This window comes from Elephas maximus, chromosome 3 (assembly GCF_024166365.1).
Source record: "Elephas maximus indicus isolate mEleMax1 chromosome 3, mEleMax1 primary haplotype, whole genome shotgun sequence".
In the NCBI taxonomy this organism is placed as follows: domain Eukaryota; kingdom Metazoa; phylum Chordata; class Mammalia; order Proboscidea; family Elephantidae; genus Elephas; species Elephas maximus.
Window position 1 is genome coordinate 133,375,440 of NC_064821.1, and position 25,307 is coordinate 133,400,746.

The following is a 25,307-nucleotide window of genomic DNA, read 5'->3' on the forward strand; positions in this document are numbered from 1 at the left end:
GCATTTTTGTATACATTTTAAAAGCCTATGCTGGAATTTCATTGAGATTGTGTAGAACATGTAGATCAAGTTGTGGAGAATTGCTATCTTGACAATATTCATTCATCCAATTCATAAATATGAAATGCCTTTTCATTTATTTAGATGTTCTTTAATTTCTCTCAGCAGTGTTACCATTTTTCGGTGTTTAATCCTTGAACTTCCTTTGTTAAAATTGTTCCTGTTTTATTTCTGTTGATAGCATTGTGAATGGAGTTATTTCTTAATTTCATTTTGGATAATATATAAAAATTCTGTTGATTTTTGAATATATTGATCTTATAGCCTATGATGTTGCTTAACTCATTAGTTCTGGTAGTTTCTTTGTCAATTCCTTAGAATTGTTTGCATACAGAATCATGTTGTTTGTAAATAAAGACAATTTTACTTCTTCCTTATCAATCTGTATGCCTTTTATTTATTTTTTTTTTCTTGTCTCATTGCACTGCCTAGAACCTGTAGCACAAAGCTGAATAGAAGGAGTGAGTGCAGACATACTTGCATTATTCCCAACCTTTGGGTGAAAGCAGTCTTTCATCATTAATATAAGCTATTAAAAAAAAATTGCCATTGAGTCAATTCCAACTCAAAGAAACCATATGGGACAGAGTAGAACTGCCCCATAGGGTTTCCAAGGAGCCGCTGGTGGATTCGAAATGCCGACCTTTAGGTTTGCAGCTGAGCTCTTAACCACTGTACTGCTAGGGCTCCATGTAAACTGTAAGGGCTCCATGTAAACTGTAGGGCAGTTTTATTTCCTCTAAATATCTTTATAAGGTTGAGGAAGTTCCTGTCTAGTCCTGGTTCATTGAGAGGTTTTATCATGGGTGTTGGATTTTGTGGAATGCTTCTTCTGCATCTATTGGGATGATTATGTGGTTTTACTCTTTGTTTTATTAATATTTTGATAAGGGATTTTACAGTAATGTTGTGATGGATATTGGCCTATTGATCTTTGACTAATTTTGGTATTAGACCTCATAGAATGAGTTGGGAAGTGTTTCCTACTCGTCTGTATTCTGAAAGAGTTTGTGTAGGATCAGTATTATTTCTTCTTTGAATGTTTCATAGAATTCCCCAGTGAAGCCACTTGGACCAGAGCTTTCCTGTGGGAAAATTTTAATTACTATTTCAATTTTTTTGTTATCGTTTATCCAGATTTTCTGTTTCTTCTTGAGTTAATTTTGGCAATTTATGTCTTTCTAGGAATTTGTTCATTTCATCTAAATTTTCTGATATGCTTGGCATAAAGTTGTTTATAGCATTCCTTTATATCTTTTTTAATTTTTCTAGGGCTAGGGGTGTCCTCTTTTTCGTTCCTCATTTTGGTAATTAGTGTCTTCTCTGTTTTATTTTATGGTCAGCCTAGCTGAAGATTTACCATTAAGACTTTTGGTCTCATTCTTTTTCTCTACTGTTTTCCAGTTTTCTATTTCATTAGATCCTGCTCAATACTCTGATCATTCCCTTCTTTCTTTCTTTAAAATAAAGGTGTTTAAAAAAATAAAGAAGAGGAAAATAAAGGTGTTTAAAGCTGTGAATTTCTCTTTAAGCACTGCTTTAGCTGCATCCCAGAAATTTTGGTTTTGTTTCTTCAAAATATTTTTTAATTTCCCTTGGCAAATTCTTTGTGTTTTAAATACCCACAGATTTGGAGATTTCCAAAATTTCTTTTTGTTGTCTATTACTAATTTAATTCTGTTGTGATCAGAGACCATATTTTGAGCGTTTTTTCAATTTCAATCTTTTCAAATTAAGACTTGTTATATTGCCTGTCATATGGTTAATACTGAGAATTTCCGTGTGTGCTTGAAAAGAATGTTATTGTGCTGTGTTTTATAAATGTCAGGTTTTCTTTGATGATGTTATTTAAGTTCTGTATCCTTGCTGATTTTCTGTCCAATTTTTAAATTAATTATTGAGAGTAGAGTATTGAAAGCTCTACTCTCAATATGTAATTGTTGAATTATGTATTTCTCCTTCAATTCTGTTAGGTTTTTTTGTTTCAGTATTTTGGGAATTTGGTTGTTCAGTGCTGTGAGGGGCCCTGGTGGGGCAATAGTTAAAGTGCTTGGTTGCTAACCAAAAGGTCGGCAGTTTGAACCCACCAGCCACTCCGTGGGAGAAAGATACAGCAGTCTGCTTCCATAAAGATTTACAGACTTGGAAACCTTCTGGGGAAGTTCTGCTTTGTCCTGTAGGGTCGCAGTGAGTCGAAATTGACTCAACAGCAGTGGGTGGGTGGTTTGTTCAGTGCTAAGTTCCTGGGTAGTGCAAACAGTTAATGTGCTTGGCTGCTAACCAAAAGTTGGTGTTTTGGGTCCACCCAGAGTGGCTTTGGAAGAAAGACCTGGTGATCTGTTTCTGAAATATGAGCCATTGAAATGCTATGGAGCACAGTTCTGTTCTAACACCCATGGGTTGCCATGAGTTGGAATCAACTCAATGGCAGCTGGTTAACTGGTTGTTCAGTGCATATACATTTCTAATTTTATATCTCCCAGATGTATTGGCCCTTCTATCATTAGGAAATGCCCTTTTCTGTCTCTAGTAATATTTAGCTTAAAGTCTATTTTGTCTGATATTAATATAGGCACTCGAGATGTTTTATAGTTAGTTTGCATGGTATATCTTTTTCCTGTTTACTTTCAACCTATTTATGTCTTTGGATTTAAAAGTTTGTCTCTTGTAGAAAGGATGTAGTTGGACCTTGCTCTTTATCATTCTGATAATCTCTGCCCTTTGATTTGTTTATTCCATTCACATGTACTATAATTAATGATATGGTTGAAGTTACATCACCCATTTCACTGCCTGTTTTCTACATATCTCATGGCTTTTGTTGTTGTTGTTGCTCCTCTTTCCTCCTCTGCTGCCTTTTTTGTGTGTGTTAAGCAAATATTCACATTATACCATTTTAATTCCTCTATTGATTTTTTTAACTAAATTTAAAAAAATATTTACTTAATGGTTGTATTAGGGCTATAATATGCTTTTTATTTCATCACAATCTATTTAGGGTAATACTGACTTAATTCTAGGAAAATATGGCTTCTTTGATCTAATATAGCTCCATTTCATCTCCAAATTTGTGTCATCACATATGTTACATCTATATATTTATACAAACCTACCAATACAGTGTTATAATTATTGCTTTATATAGTTTTAAGTCAAGTTCAGAGAACACACACACAAATACATTTATGCAGTCCTTTATGTATATATTTACTGTTTCCAGGGCTCTTAATTTATTCCTGTGGATTGGAGTTATTGTCTAGTGTCATTTCCTTTCAGACTGAAGGACTCAGTTTAGTATTTTTGCAAACAACAAATTCAGTTGTGTTAACAGATTTTCATGAATAAATGCTTCTTGATTTGTTGATTGTGATTGCTCAGTTTTAGAACTATGAAATCATTTTTTTTTTGGACAATTTTGTCCAGTTTTACTGTTGTTTATTGAGAAGAGGATTTGCTGACTTAATCACTCTGCAATCATGGGAAGTCCTGCCTCACCTGGCAACTTTAAAATGGCAACTTCTGCTGAAGTTCCACTTAACTAGGTACCTTATTACAGATCCTTCATATCATTTTGGTCCACATTTTGAATCTCTGGGGACCAGAACAGTTTGTTCAACCTGTTGTCCAGTCTGCCCACCTTGATGTACAATCCATTATCTTAACCCTGTTTGATATGCGGAGTTTACGCTTTCACAGTGATTGCCAGTAGCTTTTTTATGTATTGTCCTCTTTTGAGTACAACATGAATGGCATCTGACACTGCTTATAATGCTCAATTTAAGGAAGTTTATAAATAGTAATTATATTATTTCTTTATAAATGAATAAGTGATTTATTTGTACCTTTATAAATGCAGGTATATGCAGTATTATGTTTTATCTCTTCCATGAAACAGAATGTTTAAATGGTTAACATTTGTGCTGCAGTATAGCTTTCTGGCTCATGAAAAATGAAAGCTATCAGCGATCTGGGCAATAAGATTCATCGCCAATAGTCAGTAGCAACAGCACACAGCATTTTAATATCAGTGAGGTCCACAGCTAGCAGTAAGAGCTGGTGTAATTGAAAGACGTTTAGGTGCAATCATTCTGCTGTTTGTTCCTTTCCAGGCTCAACATGGGATTGTGTGAGTATTTGAAGAAAACAGCATTTTTTTTTTGTATCTATGAAATATGTAAAAAGGATAGATCAGTGCTTAAATTTAAGGAACATGGTAATTCTTAAATCATGTGGCTCTGAAATATAAATGTATTTTATTCGTCTTGGTTGATTAAAGCTTTAGAAAAGCTAGTCCTTGGTTACAAGTGAACCGATAATTCTGGTCTAATGTTGCCGTGGTAACAAGTCATGCAGATATAATTGAAAACATCTTATACATCCTGGTTCGAACATTTTCTCCCTGCCATTTTGAGTTGTTCTGATGGTATATGAAGGAGGCAAGGACAACTAGCTTGACAGACATTAATAAGAAATCTAGTTGTATCTGTCTTTGGTATTAATCAGATGTTTACTAGCGATATCTCCTGCTGGGCAGTTATGCTTTGCTTCTAAGGGCTTGGGTTTTTTTTTTTGTTCTTTTTTTAAACAAAAGAAAGCTCCTTTCATTTTCTGTGTGCTCCATGTTCCAGTGTATGTGTTTACACCATCAGTTCTCCTACCTCTAGAGATTAGCATAACTCCCTTTGCTGGTGGATTGTTGTTTTGAACAATATGTTTTGGAAAGGTTGGTTTTCATCATGAGTGGTAAGTATGCTCTCTGAGACTTTGAAACTATATATTTTTAAAAAATACTTAACTATAAGGGGAAAAATTATTTTTTAAAGGGACAGTTGTAAAGCTAGGACTACAGTCAATTACATTTTGTGTCGATGCTTTTGCATTTAGTCATTATAGTAAATTGTTTCTAAAAGCCATTGACAACTGTAAATAATTAATACCAGTAATAATAGTTAATAGCAATAATCAGCTTCTAATTTTCTTTATGGTTTGATTTATTATATTTATAAGGTTCTGTTGTTATTAATTGTGTTATAAATTAATGAGTAAAAGATCCATCATGATAAAAGAATATTTTTTTGTGCCTGGTCCTGATGATAATTAGTTTAAATTTCCTCTGATTAGCTTTGTCATCCTAGCATTAATTTTTTTTAGCTTCTTTCTGATTATAAAAAAAAAACTAATCTTAAAAATAAGATGCTGTCAAAATTTTGTTGATCTGTTGGTTGCTTTTAGCTACAATTAAGAGAAATAGGAATTTAATGATTAAGTGAATATATGTATGCATTTTGGTTTTGGAGGCTTTGTTAAAATTTTTAAAAAACAATTTTGGGGGAAATAATTTGCTAGAATATATATATTTGTGATAATTGATCTCCTTTTTATTATAATAAGATTTATTTTTTCTAAACATTCTCAACAGTTTTTTTTTTTTTTTTTTTGAGAAAATGTACTACAGTATATACCGCAGTTTATCATAGGATAAGAGCTGTTCACTTTAAGCCAAACCTGTAGCTAAAAATAGATATCCTGTTGTTCAGTGGGAACTATTTGCTTAGAGGATAATTCATTAGTATATTTTTGCTTAACTAAAAAAAAAGGAAGTTTATAAATTAAGCTTTGATTCAGATATCATTTTTAGGAGAAATGTTATAGGCTTCTCTATAATGTACATATAAAGATTTGGCAATTGGAATTCAGAACCTGAGAGAGATGGATTTTTGCTATATAATATAGAATTCAAACCATAACTGGAGATACCTCATTATCACTTACTAAAAAATAGTATTTTTTATTCTGCTGTGGCACGTCATCAGCCTCTTCAACTCTCTGTTAGATATTTGATAATAGAATATTAGACTTCAGAGTAACATTTTATATGCAAGATAATAAGACTTAACTGGAGTGTTATTTTCCTGTTATTGAAGTAGATAGATCTTGCTGATCTATATCTTATATTCGGACTAATATTACAAAATAAACATGTTAACATTCTTTGGGACTTCTATGAATATCAAAACTGTATGTGCCTGGTAATCATATTTAAAATATGAAATTTTATTGAATCAGGTCAGTGTGTGTTTTTCTCTTTGAAAGTTTGGCATATGTCATAGAATCTTTGGGTAACCACTGTGGTATTCTGGAGGTTTTAAAATAGGATGTATTGCTTTTAGCTAAAGAAAATTGTTGCTGCTTCTCTATTGCTTTATTTTTCTTTGACCCATCTTCAAAAAAGCTGTGGATTATACAAATAGTGTTGTATATACTTGATCATATCAGCTTGCCTTTATTGCCTCTTTCTACCAGAGGAATCATAGTAATCACAACTAGATATCCTGATTTTTTTCAGAATTATCCAATTTCAAATAATCTTACTCATGCCATAAATGGTTAAATGCCCTAGGCATTTCAAAATGTGGAAAATTACAAGTGAAGTATTGTTTCATTCTTAAAAATAAGCAAATGCTAGGTTTTTTTGTTTGTTAAACCTAAGTCTATAGCTATACATATGGTATATATGTGTTTATGGTGCCTACAAGATCAATGGCCTACCTCTTTAGTTTTATTTGCATCTCTCTCATAACGTTCTCTGATCTAACCATACTATACTACATATAGTTCCTTGCTGTCTTTCCATATTTATAGCCTTTATCATGAAAATTCTGAAAACCAGCCATGCTTTTCAGTGCCTCCATCATTGACTCTATATAGAGTTAGGTGGTTCTGTATTCCCAAAGCAAACATATAATTATTGTATTATATTGAAATTATTTATTTACATGTTAGTTTCCAATTTCTAAACTTTGAACACCTTAAGTGAAGGATAGTGCCTTGTTCATCTGTGTGTTTTCAGTGGTTACCCCAGTGTCCAAACATAGTAAGCAACCCATAAATATTTGAGGAATAAATTACTAAAAAGTTTTACATGTTTGAACACTTTCCTTACATTACCAATGAAAAATATCGATTGTGTGTTTTGTTTTTTTGGCTCAGAAAACATGATATTCATAGCTCTTACTTTTTGTTATATTTGCAGCATCTTTATAGTGTGAAGTCATATAAAATAATTAAGAAACTAAATTGTACCAGTCACAACTTTTTAGCTTTCTATTATTTAAAAAAAAAAAAAAAGATTTTTATTATGAAAAGAGCCTTTTCTTTGTAAATTTTTCTTTCTTGGTCATAATCATTTTTATGAAGTTTTGCTCTCTCTAAATAAACAGTGTTTTGTAAAAAAAATACTAAAGGAACCCCTTTAAAAGTCAGTGCAACTGCCTTAAGGCTCTTTGATTAGAAGTACTAGAAACCTACTCAAACAGGCTTAAGCAGAAAAGGATACCTGTTTTCTTCGGATGCAGAGTTATCTCATGGAGCTCAAGGCAGAAAGTAAAGTTGAGTTTATTAATGAAGGACTAGAGTGGGGAATTAGAAAGCTGATAGGAACCATAGCAGTGCCTTCTCAGTGTTTCTGCTGGGGACCACATGTTAGTTTCACTCTACATCCCTGTTTGTGTCTGCTTTATTATCCTCATTATATAGAATAGGTTTCTCTGCTGCTTGTACAACATGAAACTTGGTTACCCCACAGTTTCAGAGTTTATGTGTAGTCCTAGTTATGTGCTTATCAGAACATAACTAGCTTCACTATATCAAAATTCCAGGTGAGAGCTCTCATTGGCCCAGCTATACTTGAGGACAAATCTCAGAAGAAGAAGGCATTATTAACCCCCTGTGAATTACAGGAAAATTACATAGTTAAGCACAAGCATTTAAGTGTATCATCTTTTTAGATTCTGACTGAAATTATCATGAGAACACAAAATTGAGAAAACAGTTTATCAGTCCAGGAATTAAGGAAAGACGCTAGCCCAGAAATGTGTAGGATCAAATTGAAGATCAGACACCAACATCTAACAGTTTTACTCTGATCAGTCTGCCTTCATGTAAAAGAAATAGATAATAGCTTCACCTTCACTACTTTAGCTTATAAGTAAGAGAGGCTGTGGGAGAGATGGGTGGGAGATCCCACACTGCTTATCACTGTCATTCTAAAACAGCTATCCTAGGACAACCAACAATTTTTTAGGCTATTCCAAGTTAAAAAGTAGGCCTTTCTTCCAGATATGCCAGAGCTCTTCCCTGACATGGGGGGGCATCACCACCGGGAAGGAACCCTCTAGTCCTGGATTCATTCCTGTTTCAGAAGGTCACTGGATTATTTAACTGATAACATAAATATGTGTCAATTAAAGATCAGAGAAGGTGATTCTAACAGCACCTATGGAGGAAGTAAGAGGGTCCAAGGAAAAACAACCCACCTTATTTGGAATATTTATAAAGTTTTGAAAGACTTCTCATTTTTTATGAATGAACAAACAAGAAAAACAACAGCATGGCACCTAGTAAAGAGATTATGCACTTTTACTGAATAAAAATCACTGCCTGCAAAAGGAGAGAAAGAACTTAGGTTTAGAAAATATTTGTAGGGGAGGGTATAAATTAAGAAATTACAGATAGCATCTGTGTTGAATTTTAAAAAATTTCAAGTGAAAGATAAGATACAGTGAGAGATAGATGAAAAGAGAGTTGGCTGAGACAGTCAGGAATAGAAAAGAAGCATAATGATATGAAGGAAAGATGATAATAAAGTAAACCTGGCTGTCTTAGTTATCTAGGCTGCTATAACAGAAATATGCACTATGTTCCCAGCTCTGCTGGTAGGAGGTCTCTCTGTCTCTCTGCTTACATCTCTCTTTTATATCTCAAAAGAGATTAATTCAAGATATAACCAAATCCTATAGATTGAGTCCTGGTTCATTAACATAACTACCTCTAATCCTGCCTCATTAACATCATACCGGTACCAGTTGCCATCAAGTTGATTCCAACTCATAGCAACCATATCAGACAGAGTACAACTGCCCCATAGAGTTTCCAAGGAGTGGCTGGTGGATTCAAACTGCCAGCCTTTTGGTTAGCAGCCGAGTTGTTAACCATTGCACTACCAGGGTTCCATTAACATCATAGAGGTTAGGATTTACAACAATAGGATAATCAGATCACAAAATGGTGGACAACCACACAATATTGGGAATCAAGGCCTAGCCAAGTCGACACATTTTTGGGGTCACAATTCAATCCATGATACTGGCATTTGCAAAATATAAAGTTGAAGCAGTAAAGAAGAAGCAGTGAAGACCAGAATAATCACTGCAGGAAAGTAAATTAATGATGTGAAGAACTAGCTTGATAAACCCTACTGGAATGGGGGGGGGAAGAGGGGGGAAGGACAGGATAAAAATTATGAGGGGAAACGTGTTAGATGAAAGTAGGAAATTACCCAAACGGAATGAATAGCATTCCCACATAACAGATAATGACTAACAGAGCAGAAGCAATAATCAAAAATATGATTTAGGAACACTTCTTAGTTGAAGAGAGAACCAGAATCTGTAGATTGAAAGAGCTGATCGTGTTTTTACAAAGATTAGAAAGATGCCAACACCTAAATACATTTTGATGAAATTTCTTCATGTCAAGGATAAAGAAGGAATTCCACAGGCCTCTTTGCATCTTACAACTTAGCATGAAGCTTGTCCTATAAAGAAAAAAGGCCAAAAATTGGAGACTAGATAGCTCGAAAATCCTTCTACCAAACCCAAAAGCCAAACTCATTGCCATCAAGTCAATTCTGACTCATAGCAACCCTATAGGACAGAGTAGAACTGCCCAGTAGGGTTTCCAAAGGCTGTAATCTTTATGGAAGACGACTATCACCTTTTTCTCCTGTGAAGTCGCTGGTGGGTTCAAACCACTGACCTTTTGGCTAGCAGCCAGGTGCTTAACCACTGTGCCACCAGAGCTCCTTGAGAATCCTTCTAGGGAACCTAGAAATACTGAATAAAATATAGCAAGCATCCCTTTGAACAAATAGCTGAACTTAAAAGAATGTAATAGAAATCCCTGAGGTCCAAAGAATCAAGTAAAAAATGAAAACCAGAGCTGTAAGGAGGGGAACATGCTTCAACTCCCTGAGATTTTTTTTCATACCCCTTGGTTTTAAATGGCCTCACAGAGACAGGAGACAAGTTGTTTGATCCATGTGATTTGGGTTTCTTAGACCCCTACATAAAGCCACGATTCTCAAAGTATGGTAACCTGAGTGAAAAGTAGATTAGAAAATAAAGCCTTTCCACTGATTCAGAGAGAAAACAAGGAAGTTTAACTTTCTCAGCTTGGGTTACTGGGTAGTGAGATGGTGTGGCAGAGCCTCCCCTTAAAATTTGTAATCAATTGCCTTCCCTCATGTAGGGTTCAGGCTTGAATCTGTATTAATTGTGTGGCCTAGGAACCTGCAATAAAATACATTTATTTTATTTTATTGGCTTGTAACACCCACTGGATGCCAGGCAGAAGCTAATACAAAGTATATCTTGGGACACCTCTCAAGTCAAGCCCTGCAGGTCTCTCACACGTATAGCCTCACTGAACATGATATCACAAGCCAAAAACAAAACAGACTCATGTGCACACAAATCTACTACAAATGATATTCAGCAGATACAACAGAATTAGACCCTTCCAAGAACATTAGAGAGTGGAATTGTCACAGACTACCATTTTAAATTAATAAAAATATACATATATGAGAAAAAAAATTGTATGCACCTGTAATAGGGCCTCAGAAGATCTGAAACAAAATTGACCCACTTAGAAGGAAAAACTGTAAATATATAAGATCTGTAGATGTAGAGAATTCTTACCCAGTAAATGGAGAATACAAAGAAATACATAGAACACTTACAAAATTCATTATATGATTAAACATATTTAAAGAACTGATACACAGACTGCAGGGCCTCTGACCACAAGGCTATTAAGTTTAACCAATAATAAAAGGTTAAAACAAACTAACAAACCCAGAAATGCATATATTTCAAAAAAATTTTTTTAATTTACCTAACTCATGGATCAGGAATTAACTCATAATATAAATTTAGAATTAGAGTATGTATCAAAACTTGTGTAATACAGCTAAAGTGGGTTTAGAGAGACATTTTTAAATGCTTGTATTAGGAAAGGAGAAAGAATTTATGATGCAAGCATTCAAGTAAACAGCTTAAGAAAAGCACAGCATGGTTAATTGAAAGAAGAAAGAAACTAATAAAGACATGAGCAAAAGTCAGTGGAATAGAAAATAAAGGTATATCAAAGTCAAAACTTAGTCAATAGAAAAAACTTTTAAAAGAACTGATTAAAACTATACCTATTTAAAAAATCGAATCATAGTTAAAAATTTTACTCAAAACTTACCAGATAGAGTTAGGCCTGGACAGTTTTACAGTCAAGTTCTAGGAAACATTTAAGACAAGAATTTTGATCTTATCCAAAATGTTTGGGAAAGTGAAAAGGAGGAAATATTCTTAATTTATTGGGTTTCTAGTATAACTTTGTAAGTAAAGTAGGAGAAAAGAAAATTAGTTAGGAACAATTTCTCTGAAGTTAGGAATAGGAGAAGAATGCTCACTGTCATTCTCTATAGCACTACTTTGGTATTCATAACCTGCCCAGTGAGACGAGAAAAAGATGGAGGAAACAAAACGGTCATTATTCATAGATGATGTGGACGTGGAATTTTCTACACAGAAAATTAAAGAGAATCTACCAATGTTATTTTAGAATTAATCAGAATCAAATAAGATTGCTAGATATAAGATCAGCATATAAACATCAATTATGTTCTAAGTATCAGCAACAAACAGAAAAGGTAATTTAAAGATATTTCCAGTCTACAATAGCAGAGGTCTAAAGAACCTAAGGATAAATCTGATAAAAGATGTAGACGACTTTAAGGGAAAAATTATAAAATTCTACTGAGAAATAGAAATCATGCCTTCTTGTTAAGTTGGCAGAAACAGAGAAGTATGACCGTAACGCATTTCGATGAGGATGTGGAGCATCAGGAGCTGTCATATTTTGGTGGGAATGTGAATTGGCACAACCATTTATTGAGCCATTTGTCACTCTCTAGTTAAGTTGAAAATGTGCCTACCCTATTGGCCAGGGAATCCACTCCTCTCTTGTCTGGCAACAAGACAGAATATTTGAATTCAGGACTGTGAAAAATCCATGACATGCAATTGTGGTAGAGGTACTAACCCTCCAAGAAAAAGCTTCAGTGAACAATTAAGGAGGTAAAGTGCATTTCAAAGAGCACCTGGGTCATTAGATTTATGACTGTAAATTTAGTTTACATTTTCATTACAAAATCCTGTAGGGAACATCTCCAATCAAACATGGCTTGGATTGGCCTAGAAAATCCACAGCATTCCCAGATAGAGAACAAGCATGTCCATGGGTTCAGCTGTGAATGAATACACTAAGTGGAAGTCCATCTGTCCATGTAGATACTATTCAAATAAATTAATGTATTCCTTTCTATAATTTGATTATTTAAATATATGTCATAAAAAGTTTTTATATTTTTTACAGTTTAGTGGAAGAGACAGTAACACTGTTCACTTGTAACCAAGACTTGATAAAGAATTAGCTAATAATGAAGCATAAGAAGAGGAAATGAGTAAAATAAATATTGCAATAGGAAATACAGTTTTTATTGCCTGTTAAATTTCCGGACACTCATTTATGTGTGACTTTGTACAAAGACTAATATCTTAGAAAACAAAAGTAAGTATGGTCCCATCCACTAAACTGCTCAAATACAGTTGGAGTAATAAAAGGTGTTATTTAGACCCACTATCATTTTTAAGGTTGTAGTGAATTTGCTTTGAATGTGTGTTTCAAATATGGTGAGGCAAGTAAAGTGCCCCTTCAACAAAATGAACACAATTACCTTTGAGATACAAGGGACAGAATATTGTATTTCATTAACGCTTCCCAAAAGTAGGGTTCCGGTTGATTTAAAAAATATGTGTGTGTGTGTGTATGTATATATACACCCAGTGAAACCCAGCGCCCTCGAGTCAATTCCGATTCATAGCGACCCTGTAGGACAGAGTAGAACTGCCCCATAGAGTTTCCAAGGAGCACCTGGTGGATTCAAACTGCCAACCCTTTGGTTAGGAGCCGTAGCACTTAACCACTATGCCACCAGGGTTTCCATGTATATATATACGTACATATATATGTGTGTGTGTGTATATATACATACACACACACACATATATATACACATAAATGTATACATCTCCACAGAGTTTGTTATAATCCTTATATCAAACACTTTTGAATGTGTATGCTCAAGTATTTTTTCATTCTATTTCTGTGTAATATTCTAATGAACATATATGGATGGGTGACTTCTTGTGTATATATTATTTATGTGTTATTTAATCTCTGTTTATTTTTTTATCAAGCACGCAAATCACCAGAAGCATCTGGTAGGAACCAATTTTTACAGAATGATTTTGTTACTCTGATTACTATAAATTGCATTTTCATTAAGTATTTTATGCCAGTTTGAATATTTTATATGTAGTTTTTCCCTGAGTTCCGTTTACTGAAAATATTTATAGTACAATGTATGCGTGTGTGGGAGGGGTTTCTTAGCAATAAATATAGAGATCTAGAGAGGTGGATATTTGAAGTAGCGGTGACAGAAAACAGATTAATATACTTCAGTAGATTTATATTTCCCAAGGGTTTTTGGAAGGTATTGTACTGTACTGTTAATTTGTTGATAGAACTTGGTATTTTCATAGGTAATTTACCTCAAGTTTCATCTTGTTTTATGCTTTCTGACATATGCCAAAGAATTGTTAAATAAAATAGTGCTTTTACAGTAAAATCTGCAAAAGCCAGAACTCGTGTAAGTTGGAAACCTGTCAGTGAAGGAAAACGCAAATATTTTCCACTAAAAGGAGCAATAGAAAAGTGTAAGACTGTACCCTGTCAAAATTCGTGAGACCCTGAAAATCAAGGTGCTCCCGTCAAGTTCCAGCTCTCACAGGTTTCACTGTATTAAGGTAAAAGAAGAAGATGAAAATAATTTAATTACAATGAGTTTACAGGGCCCATGAATTATAATCTGTTTAAACTATTATTACAAAAAAGGTATCATTAAAAATTACATAATTGCATATAGTACTTAATACTTGTTCTTTCCCTAATAGAAAATTACAAAGAAATAGCTCCTTTCCTAGGCCCTTACATAGATAGCCATGAAGCTTTAAAATATTCAGGCCACGAACCCCCACCCTCATCCCCTCTTACTCCATCTGGCTCCCCTCTCCCTTAGTAGGTGATCTTGCCTCCTATTTCCCTGAGGAAATAGAATCTAGCAACTGTGAACTAACTCAGTTTACTCTCCTTCCTTCCCACATATCCAAAAGCATCACCATGGCAAACAGATATCTCCCTGATTTGGCAACTGCTTGCCTGTACACTTCAACTCCATTGCTGTTACACACTCAGACCTCATGCTGCAGCTCTTACAAGTCAGTTGTTACTCCCTGGATAAACCATGCTCTTCCTCTATGCCTTTTATGCACAAGATCATCGTGGCCTAGAATGTCTTCTTCCCTAAAGGAACTCTTTATCCTTCAAGATTCAGCACAAATGCTCTGTCCTCTGTTATGCCTTACCTTACCCTTGGGTTTCCTCCTTTCAGCTCTCATGGTACCTTATAATTGCCTTCCTTGTAGTCCCTGTTACATTCCATTACAGTGGTTCATCTGTCTCCTTTTAGCTTTTCATCTCCTTAACAGTGAAGATCGGTTTATTTTTCATAGTATTCCCAGTCCAGCTCAGTATCTGGCACCATTAAAGGGTGCTAAATAAATGCTGAAAATATTGTTAAACTAGCACCAAAGAAGGGGAATACCTGAAAGAAGGAGTTAAAACCAAACCCAAACCAAACCTGTTGCCTGCAAGTCAATTCCAACTCAAAGCAACCCTATAGGACAGTTGCAGACTGCCACATCTTTTTCCCATGGAGTAGCTGGTATGTTCAAACCACCGACCTTTTGGTTAGCAGCCAAGAGCTTATAACCACTGCACTACCAGGGCTCCTTAGGGGTTAACAAGATGTTCTAATTCCTAGTGCCTTTTTTTTTCCTATGGCAGAGTTGGACTGAATAACAGAAGCCCAGAGGTGGCATTGCAAGAGTTGCAGAATATGTATTTCAGTATTTGCTTCTTAATACTATGAGCCCAGTTGCTATGAGAGGAGCCCTGGTGGTGCGCTCAGCTGCTGACCATCCACTCCTCAGGAGAAAGATATGGCAGTCTGCTTCCATCAAGATTTACAGCCTTGGAAACCCTACAGGGTCACTGAGTCAGAAGTGACTCCACGGCAGTAGGTTTGGATTTTGGTATTGCTGTGAGGAGTTAAAGTTTTTGTTAGTTGTTTTAAGGAAAATTAGAATGGTACGGATTTCAGCACTAAACAATAGTTACTGATTTTATTTCTCTACCATTTAATTTTAAAATGTCCAACTTGAAATGTGCAGTCAAATAATTGTTTCCACCTTAACATTTTATTTCTGTGTATAATATTCTGGGAAAATGTGTATCGGTAACTTGATGCTAATATGTTATATTTATGAGTGTCATTTAATCATTGTTCGATTTATTTTTTGGACACAAGCTTGCTCCTCTTCAGAAGTATCTGGTAGGCAACTACTTTTTTAGAACAAATATTACCTTTAAAACTTTTTATTTGGTTGTTTACAACTTATTTTGCTCCTCATAAAGTTATATTTTTATGAAGTATATTGAGTTAATAGTTGAGTTGATGGAAGAAACGGCTTGTTTGATTTTACCTTGGATCTATCTATAGAAATTATTTATATTGTAGTTTCTTGTGTGATATTTTGGAGACAACAAATACAGAACTGTGAAGTAATGGGAGTTGTACAGGGTAGCAGATGACAGATCAATATATACCACTTAAATTAGATTACCCAGGTTAATGAATGGTTTTTGAAAGAGAGTATATTGTTGTAAATTTTTAATAAAACAGCTAATATTTTAATTATTTGCCCCAGGAAGTTTGTATTCTATTTTGTTCTATTTTTTGTGTGTTTCCTTTCTATTTTTCTGACATATATTGAATAAAAGTTAGAGTTGTGCTTTTATTGCTGTTAAAGAGGGAGGTGAAATTAATATCGTTACAAAGAGACTGAAGAACTCAACACCTCCAGTAATTATAATGTGTATAGTAATAGATTTCTAAACTGTTCTTACAAAACATGAATGATAACCTCTTTTAAAATTGGATAATGGCATACTGTAACTAACAACATGCTCCTTTTATAATAAGCAGTAATTTAGTTTATCTAACACAGTGCCCAAAAATACCTAATAAACAATATTTGCTAACTGCTATTAGTGAAAAAATTCTTATTCACAGTAGAATTATCTGAGTTATGTGGGATAAACTTATGCTATACTTGAATTTTTTTTTAATTTTCTCAATGTTTAAAATGAAGTTTGTAATCTGATTTTCAAACCATGTCCTGTGTATTCAAAAATATTTCTTGGGGGGATAAGAAATAAGTTGTGCTTTTAGGTACTTGTGGAAATATGTAAAAATGGTCTCTTTCTTTCTTCTTTTTTCATCTCATCAATATGGGTGAATGTTCCTGCAAACAAACCTTGGGTGAATATATAGGTTCCTTTGGTATGCTTATTTTCCTTTAGAGCCCAATATGATAAATTCTTTAAATGATTACACTGAAGAGAAATAAATTTATTTGAAAACTAAATATAATTGAAAATGTATATTCCTGGGAAGAGATCGAGCTCTATCACTGACCAGTATAGAACAAAATATATTTGAAAAAAAAAAGGAAATCCTTCTTTGAGGTATTTTTTTCCTAAGGAGATTTACTACTCACTGTTAGATGCTTTATGGATACCCATAGTCACACAGCTGAGAAGTATTAGAGCCAATATTCTGATTCAGATATACCAAGCTCCAAAACCTATGGCTGCTTCAATACTTCACAGTGGCTCAAATGGTAAAACATAGATATGGGTTATATGTTAGAATACAGCAAGAAGATTTTAAGAATAAGAACTTCAAAAGGTATGCTTTAAATGGCATTCTGGATTGAATATGGTGCATTGTTTGAATCTGGCTATCCCTCCTACCACTAATTTTATTAATTAGCAGCCAATACCTTATGTCAGTGGTTAGAATTTTTTTTAAATAACCAGAGAAAGGCATTTAGAAAGTTAAGTCCACCAATGTCTAAAAAGAATAAAATTCAAAGCAAATGCATGTGGTTCTGGACTGCCTATTATTTTAGTGTTATTTTTTTATGATCTAGCATATTGTGAAATAGTTTGATTTTGGTATTTAAAGATGTATATTTTGGTTAACTTATATTTTTTGCAAAGAATTAACTATGTTCACCTTTACATCTAAATAGTGCACGTACAAGCCAGAGATTTCATGTGTCTGTATATAAGTTTATATGACAAAAAGTAATTCAGGAACACGAGTTCTTCACAGAACGTTTCAATGACATTATAATTTGTGCTCCCCCTTACTCTAAAACGGAGTCCCTTTATTTGTTGAAGTAATTCACAAAATTTAATATCTTTGGTTCATATACAGTTCTGATAATTTTCATAGAAGATCAACACATTTTTTGAATGTTTTATTAAAAAGTGAAATTAAGAAGTAGTTGAATTTTTTTTTCTGTAGCCCATTCACCAGGCAAGGTACAAGAAAGTATTTTTTCAACTTGACGTCCTTCGAAAATACTGCCAGCCCTTCCTTTGACCAGTTATTTTTTTCTTAACTCCAGATCCACTTAGCATGAGGTGACTAAAGAAGCTGAAACAGGATATTAGGGATTTTTTTTTTTTTTCTTTCCCTGATTCTCTCCCTTGTCTCCAAATTATCACTCAGGCCGGCATCTGGAGAATTCGAACCACAACTTGATGTGAAAGTTCTATAAATAAAATATGACTAAAAATATTTTTCAGAAGAAATCAGAAGTATATTTTGGGCATCATAAGTTTTGTAAAAAGCCACAAGTTGTGTTTAACAAAAAATTATGTATTTATTTTATAACCATCACTTCCAAGTCAATGCCATGTGTTCCATGCCCCCCCCCCACAAAAAAAAATCTTATAAAACCACTCTTCTTCAGTTGCAATTAATACAATAACTTTTAGGATTAGGATGGCTTGAACCACTTTAAACTCAAAAACATTGAAGAATTCTCCACCCTCAATCTGCCTCTTAGAGGAATTAGATCATATTTGGCTAATTAGGTGCATTTATTTAATTCATTATTTTGGTGGATGAGATTTTCATACAATGGGAAGGTTCTAATCTTTACAGTTATTTTTCTCTAATTTTCTAAAATAGATACATTGGAGGTATTTTGCAGCAAAATACAAGTAGCAGTTTATATAAACTAATGAAATAATATCTTCAGAAATGCATGCTGTAGTGTTACTTAAAAATTAATGTCCGCTCTTGGTGCTTATCATCACCATTCTAAAAATCTCAAAAACTTATAATGCCAATGTATGTTTTAACAACCTTTTTGATTAGTAACAATGTTTTGCCAGAGGTACTACGTTGGAGATAAAGGAAGAAGTAATGATATGTATCTTTTAAAATGCCTCACTTTAATACTACTACGTCATTAGATATTTTATTAAAGGATTTGTGTGCCTCACACTTGCACTTTTAATTGCTGCCTTTTCTCCATCGTCATTATCATCATCACTCTTAGCGTTTCTGAAATAAATGCCAGTATGCCACTCCAGGTTCTGTTTTTTTACTCTAAGCTCCAAATAAAATCCAAGGTCATCTTTAAGTGTTAGCATTTTACAATTTTAACATTATTTAAATCCTGTTCCTGCCATTTTCTTCTTTATTTAAAGATTCAGATATCAGAAAAGTTGGGTACTTTCTGAACAAAAAAGAGACTCTAAAATAATTATCTTTTGTGCGGTTAGGTTTTATTCTCAGGCTTAACTACAGGATTAAGAATATGTTTTGTTAATGCCATTTTTTTTCCATGGAATTTTTTTCCTTAAATATCTGAAGTCATGTTGTAAACAAAAGCCATTGTTAATAACTTTGTATAAACAGTTAATGAAAAAAAGGAATTATTGTAAATGACTTACCATTTTAATTAAAAAATCTAAAACTTCAACCCACAGCTCTCTAAAATAATGTGGCTCTCATTGATCAATATATAAACTGCCGGTTTGAATTGCTTTTCTTTGGTCCACATTTTAAATTAGGCATTCGGACATTTAGTTTTTATTCCAAATTCAGAATGAGATTTTTAAGCTGTTTGGTGCTATGTTTTGCTGTTAAGTCTCTGTGAGTATCCTTTATGTGTCAGTGTGTGGTTTTTTTCCTTTCCTCTAGCCCTTCATAGAGAGAACACAAATCTAATAAACACAAATCCTTGTACTGGCAAACAGCCTTTTATCAAAGTCAATTATATTTGAAACCCCATAAATCAACAGATTCATGTTTTCCAAATGTTTTCAGTTCTTACGTTTAAAAGGGCTTGTTGGTATCACTGCTGGCTTATTTACAGTCACTATTTTGGATTAGATTGATTTCTAACGTTTTTACATCATCGTCAGGTTTGTTTTCAGGAACAGTGTTGTGTTATTAGATTTGACATTATGAAAGTGATCTCTGTATAGAACAGTTTCCTGGAAAAATTAGGAAATAAACTAGAGATCCTTAGAAATTTAAGGAAGTATTTGCATCTCATTTAGAGAAACCAAATAGCTCTCTAGTGTATCATGGTTGTGAATAAACATGTTTCATGGCAACCATAGTTGATAGTCTTTTTTTTTTTTAAGAAAGTATATTTATATGTAATATGAATATTCTTATAAGACAAACTTTGTTTTTATGTGTATTTTCAGTGAAAGAGTTTCTAGCCAAAGCAAAAGAAGATTTTTTAAAAAAGTGGGAAAATCCTGCTCCGGTAAGGAATATTTCAGATTTTCTATGATTTAAAAATCCTGTGTTAAGTAAAATTATGATGCTTGCCTAAGTAATTTACCACTTCAGAAACTTTAATTTTCAAGTGGTGTCAGTAAACATAAGCTTAGAATAAGAATTTTGTCATAACTTTGTTTTGATTTATTAAATAATAATTTTTTGTGCGCTTAAATTGTAGAAAGAACGAATTTCCAGTTAAATGCCTGATTGTAAATTTTTATACTAATTCCAGGTTGACAGAAACTCTTGATAATTTCTAGTATTATAGAAATTGTAAATTATGCCTTTGATAGCATAATTATTTTTATTAATTGCTACAGTAGGGATACTATTGTACAGTTTCAAGTTCTTAATCACAAATACTTGGCTATTTTTGTAGGTTTTAGCAGTACATCAAGTACACAGGGATCATTTTATAAACATTTTGATGGGATAAGTTCAATATAAGTACTTTAGATCTTAACTAAGATTTTTAAAAATGTATGTAAAAAGAGCATCATGTATACTTTCCAAAAAAAAAAAAAAACCTCTTTTTGGAGTTGAAAATAATTAATGATCTTTAATTGTAGATTAAATTTTGAAAAAATTTTTTCCCTAGCACATGTAAAGTTTAAATTACATATTAATCCATAAAATTAAATAATCCATTCATAATTATGGGGACTTTTTTCTGCACTGATATAGAATCTCATAGTAATTTAAAATTACTGGAAAAGTGAAACTAAAGTATGATGAAAACAGTTTTATAAGTAAAACTTTTTCTAAAAAAGTTCCTTTCTCTGTGATGATCCAGCAAGACGCTTTTTTTTCTCCAAAGGCAAGGTTTGATTTGCAATAGATAGCAAATCCAACTACAGGTAACTCCAGTAGCAATTGAGATTCCTCACTTATACAAGAATCATATTGCATTACATTTTTCTCAAGCTATGCAATTTACAGATTGGCCCTTGGAAATATCTTTTCCAGGATTTCCATAGAAATCTTTGTAATGAAAACCTATTAAACAAATGGGTCAGCAGTTACTACTTGTTGCTATTTAGCATGTAGATAATTTGTTCCCAGTAATTTTCATTTTCCTCTGGCAGCAACAAATTTAAAAGATTGCTGCTTCTAACTCTTTGCTTCCGTGCTGTAGTCAAAGCCAAACGAAGATGTTTGCTCAAAATGAAACCCCTATTCAAGGAGAAAAAAAGTCTGATTATTGTTCTGGGACACTGACTTTTGGTTATCTAACTGGGAATGAGGGACTCTTCTTTCTTTATTGTTAGTGTTTTAAGTAATACTGTGTTATTATAACATCAGAGAGAGAAAGCCACTAGGATCTTACATGCTGCTCCTATCTAGTTGTATAGCTCATAAGGAGTCCTGGTGGTACAGTGGTTAAGAGCTCAGCTGCTAACCAAAAGGTCAGCAGTTCAAATCCATCAGCTGTTCCTTGGAAACCCTATGGGACAATTCTACTTTGTCTGATAGGTTCACTATGAGTCGAAATCAACTTGACAGCAATGGGGTTTTTCTTTTTTTTGGTTATAGCTCATATAAAGATAGAAATGAAATGCTTTCCTTGCAGGTAACTCCAGTGAAAGGACTAATCCCTCAGTTTATCTATTCATTACAATTATTTGCAAGTGCACTAAGACTGTATGACTTCTATGACTATCTTTGTATACTTCTGGTCACTTTGTAATTATTGAGATATGCTACTAATTTATTAGAAGTCCACTTCTAGGAATTTATGTTGGGATATGACTGTTAATATTTCAGCTGAGGCTCTTATTTCCTCCTATTACTATTATGACTTATTTTACCATAAAGTTCTCTTCTCAGTTATTAGATCCTTTCTTATTCAAAGGGGAAAATAGAACCAATAACCTGGAATCTTAATAATCTTTTGTATTATTTTTTAAAAACAACAGTTGTAAATTAAATGATCCATTTTGATTACATATTGTTAAACTATTCTGTTACTATAATCTACTCATGATAACGTCTCATTTCATTTTTTCATGTATGTAGAATAATGCCGGGCTCGAGGATTTTGAAAGGAAAAAAACCCTTGGGACAGGTTCATTTGGAAGAGTTATGTTGGTGAAACATAAAGCCACTGAACAGTATTATGCCATGAAGATCTTAGATAAGCAGAAGGTTAGTACATTTATTCATTTGCCTGCAGGGTAAACTTCAGTTTTATCGGCTAGAACATTCAACAAATGCAATATAATGACTTAGCATTGATAGAGCATCAGAGAATTTCATTGTTGCACTCTATTTTCATACTTATTTATTGTGGCTACATGAGATGTAGTTAACAGTTTTAGTATATGGGGGTATATTATTTCAAAAATTATTTATACATAATATTTTACTAACAAAATATTGAAGTCAAATGTAAAGAACAAGCATTGCTACTACATTCTGCCTCATAGAAAAATTCAGGGGCAAATTAACAAGTAACAGAAATTTACTTGTTACTTGAACTAAAATTACATTCTAGTTATGCTTTAATTACGGTAGAAGCCCTCTTATTAACATGATTGAGTTTGATTAATTTAAAATGTCAGTTAAAGCAAGGGAAAGTTTTAAAAGCCTACGTACTATAAAAAACAATTTTAAAGTATTTACCACATATTAACGTACTTAATGGATCAGGATGTCTGAATTAATCATGCCTTAAATTTTAAGTTTCTAATTTTCTAGTAATTACTTAAAATTAAGGGAAGGAAAAGAAGAAATGGCAAATCTTGATATAGTATCTTATAATGATTTTTTTTTTTAATTGGCTTATTGGGATATAGGTAGGAAAATGTGGAGGAAACAGTACTGAACTAATAGTCTGGGTTATAGATAGTGGCTAGACCAGTGCTGTCCAGTAGAAACATAATATAAGCCATGTATATAATTTTAAATTGTCTAGTAGCCACATTTAAAAAAAAGAAACAGGTGAAATTAATTTGAATAATATATTGTTTAACCCAATATATCTAAAATTTTATCATTCCAACATACAATTACCATAAAAATTGAGATATTTTACATTCTTTGTTTTACACTAAATCTTGAAAACCTGATATTTTATACTTGTAATTAAAACAAAAAACAAACAAAACTAACCTCTAATATGAAAAGGAGTAGTGGCTTAAGTCTCTTTAATATTCAATATACCATACACATGCTCATTTAATTGTATATCTTTGTTGCCTCTCGCATTTATTTTCTAACCATGCTTCTTGAAAAAGTAGTATAATTGGCGTCCATTAACTCACTTCGTATTAATTCTTCAACTCACAACAATTTAGCTGCCTTTTTACCTCGTTTATCCCTCACCTCTTGCTACTCTGCTGAAATGGCTCTGAGAAGGGTCACCAAATCCGTGACCTAATCATCAAGTCCAGTGGACTCTTTTTACTCATCTTATTTTACTTTTTGACCACTTCCTTGAAACTGTCTTCTCCATGGACTTCAGAGATCCCGTGCTTTCCCAATTATGCTCCTGCTTCTTTGAGCTCCTTTTTCTGTCCCTTTTCTATGTTTTTCTTTTTCTTCTGCCTACCATTTAAAGATTGCTAATTCCAGTGCTCCGTACTAGCCCCTCTTCTCTTTTTCCTGTCGTGTACCTTCTTCCTCTGTACTGTGCTCCAACAGCTTCAACTCTTTCCTGAGCTCTACGCCTAATTTGTATGCACAATCTGAGCATGGCGCTCTTAGAGACTATCTAGTTCTTTCCCTCATTTTCTAGATGAGAGATCTGGATGTCGGAGAGGGTAAGTGACTTGTAGATACTTGTCTTGGTGGCACAACAACAACAAAATGCTTCCAATTTATCTTTTTGATTAACCCTGTCATTAAAATTGTTATTGTCTGGGTAATCCCTGATCTCTTATGATGTCTCTCTTCAAGAATTAACAGAATGTGCTTTACTTTTAAAACATTAAGAGGATTACAAAATGTGCCATTTTTAGTGCATTAAAGTACTTTTAGGAAAGAAGTTTTTAATTCCTTTAGTGACTTGTTAAATAAATTTAAAAAATTACTGAGAAGGCTACCTCTTGGATAAATCATGCCAAACAAGTATTTCCCAGAGTTATAGCTGCTATTTTAAATCATTTCTATTGTAACAATATTCTGGATCTGTGCATAGTTAGGATGAAAGATTTTATATTTTGAGTTTCTTCCAAGTTTATTTACTTTAATTTTTTTAAAGGTAAGTAATGAAATAAAATTATAATACCCCTTTTCTGTTAATAAAATCAGAAATCCCTCACCTAAGTTTATTTTGGCTTCTCCTATCTTAGAGTTTCTGGAGTAAGGGAAAGAAAATCAGTGCAGAAATTAAGGAAATCACATTTGATACTATGAGTTAAGCATTTCTAGGCACTTTATGTATATCTTATCATTGACTCTTCACAACTTTGTGTGACATTAATCTCTTTTTATACCAGAAATCCCTCTATTTAATTAATTTTCTCAAAGTCAAAGAGCTAGTAAGACAAGCCAAGAATCTGACTTCAGTTTGTCTGCCTATCATCCTTGTTAACCTTTCCTTTAAAATTTAATTGTTAATCTAAGATCTTTTCTTCTACTACCTAGTTTGATCCCTCTTTAACACCAACTGGTATTTCACAATAACATTGTAACTGGTTTAGCCCCTAGCCCCAAATTTTTCACTTTTTACTAATCCGTCCTTCTCACTACCGACAAAATGTTCTCACTATATCATTTCATTCACTCATTCAGAAAGCTTCCTGATGCTTACTAAATGAAGTCAGAACTCTTCAGCCTGCTTTGAAATCCTTCATGATTTTCTCTGAGTCACCATTGCAGTCTTAGTTCACACTGTTCTCCTACATGTCCTCTATGCTTGATTTCTCTGCCTTGGAACTTGACACACAGGAGTACACAGGACTGTGCTGGGGGGAGTAGGAAAGCTGATGATGATATATGGTCTGTCTTCCTTATTAATACCTCCTCAAACGTTTGGGTAAAAAAAAAAATTCAGCTGACAACTTAAGCCATTTATAAATGCTTTTAAATTTATGTCCTTAAACCAAAAGAAATATTAAGCAGTAAATACAAATTAATATGAATTTTGAAAATAAAACAGGAATTACACCCCCAGGGGCACATGTTAATTTTCCTCTACCAATTAGGGATACTTAATTACGAACTTTTGAGAAGCACTGTCATAAGCTATGGACAAATGGAAACACCACTCAGACTTACCTTTTTATATTTTCCTCCTTCAAGAGGTCAATACCTGAATATTATTCCAGACTGAACTGTCTTTTCTATC

At 33.4% G+C, this 25,307-nt stretch overlaps 1 protein-coding gene across 4 annotated transcripts in view; it reads left to right on the forward strand.

Annotated features, from left to right (window-relative positions):
• Positions 1–25,307, forward strand: part of PRKACB (protein kinase cAMP-activated catalytic subunit beta) — a 138,418-nt gene that overhangs the window by 77,919 nt on the left and 35,192 nt on the right. For 2 of the 4 annotated variants that reach the window (XM_049879630.1, XM_049879628.1), the window contains exons 2-3: positions 19,939–20,000; positions 22,034–22,162. In XM_049879630.1, coding sequence (XP_049735587.1) covers positions 19,939–20,000; positions 22,034–22,162 — 191 coding nt within the window. Of the gene's footprint in view, positions 1–3,927; positions 4,804–13,339; positions 13,458–15,664; positions 15,689–19,938; positions 20,001–22,033; positions 22,163–25,307 lie in introns of those variants that run through there. The other 2 variants (XM_049879631.1, XM_049879629.1) reach the window with 2 other exon arrangements.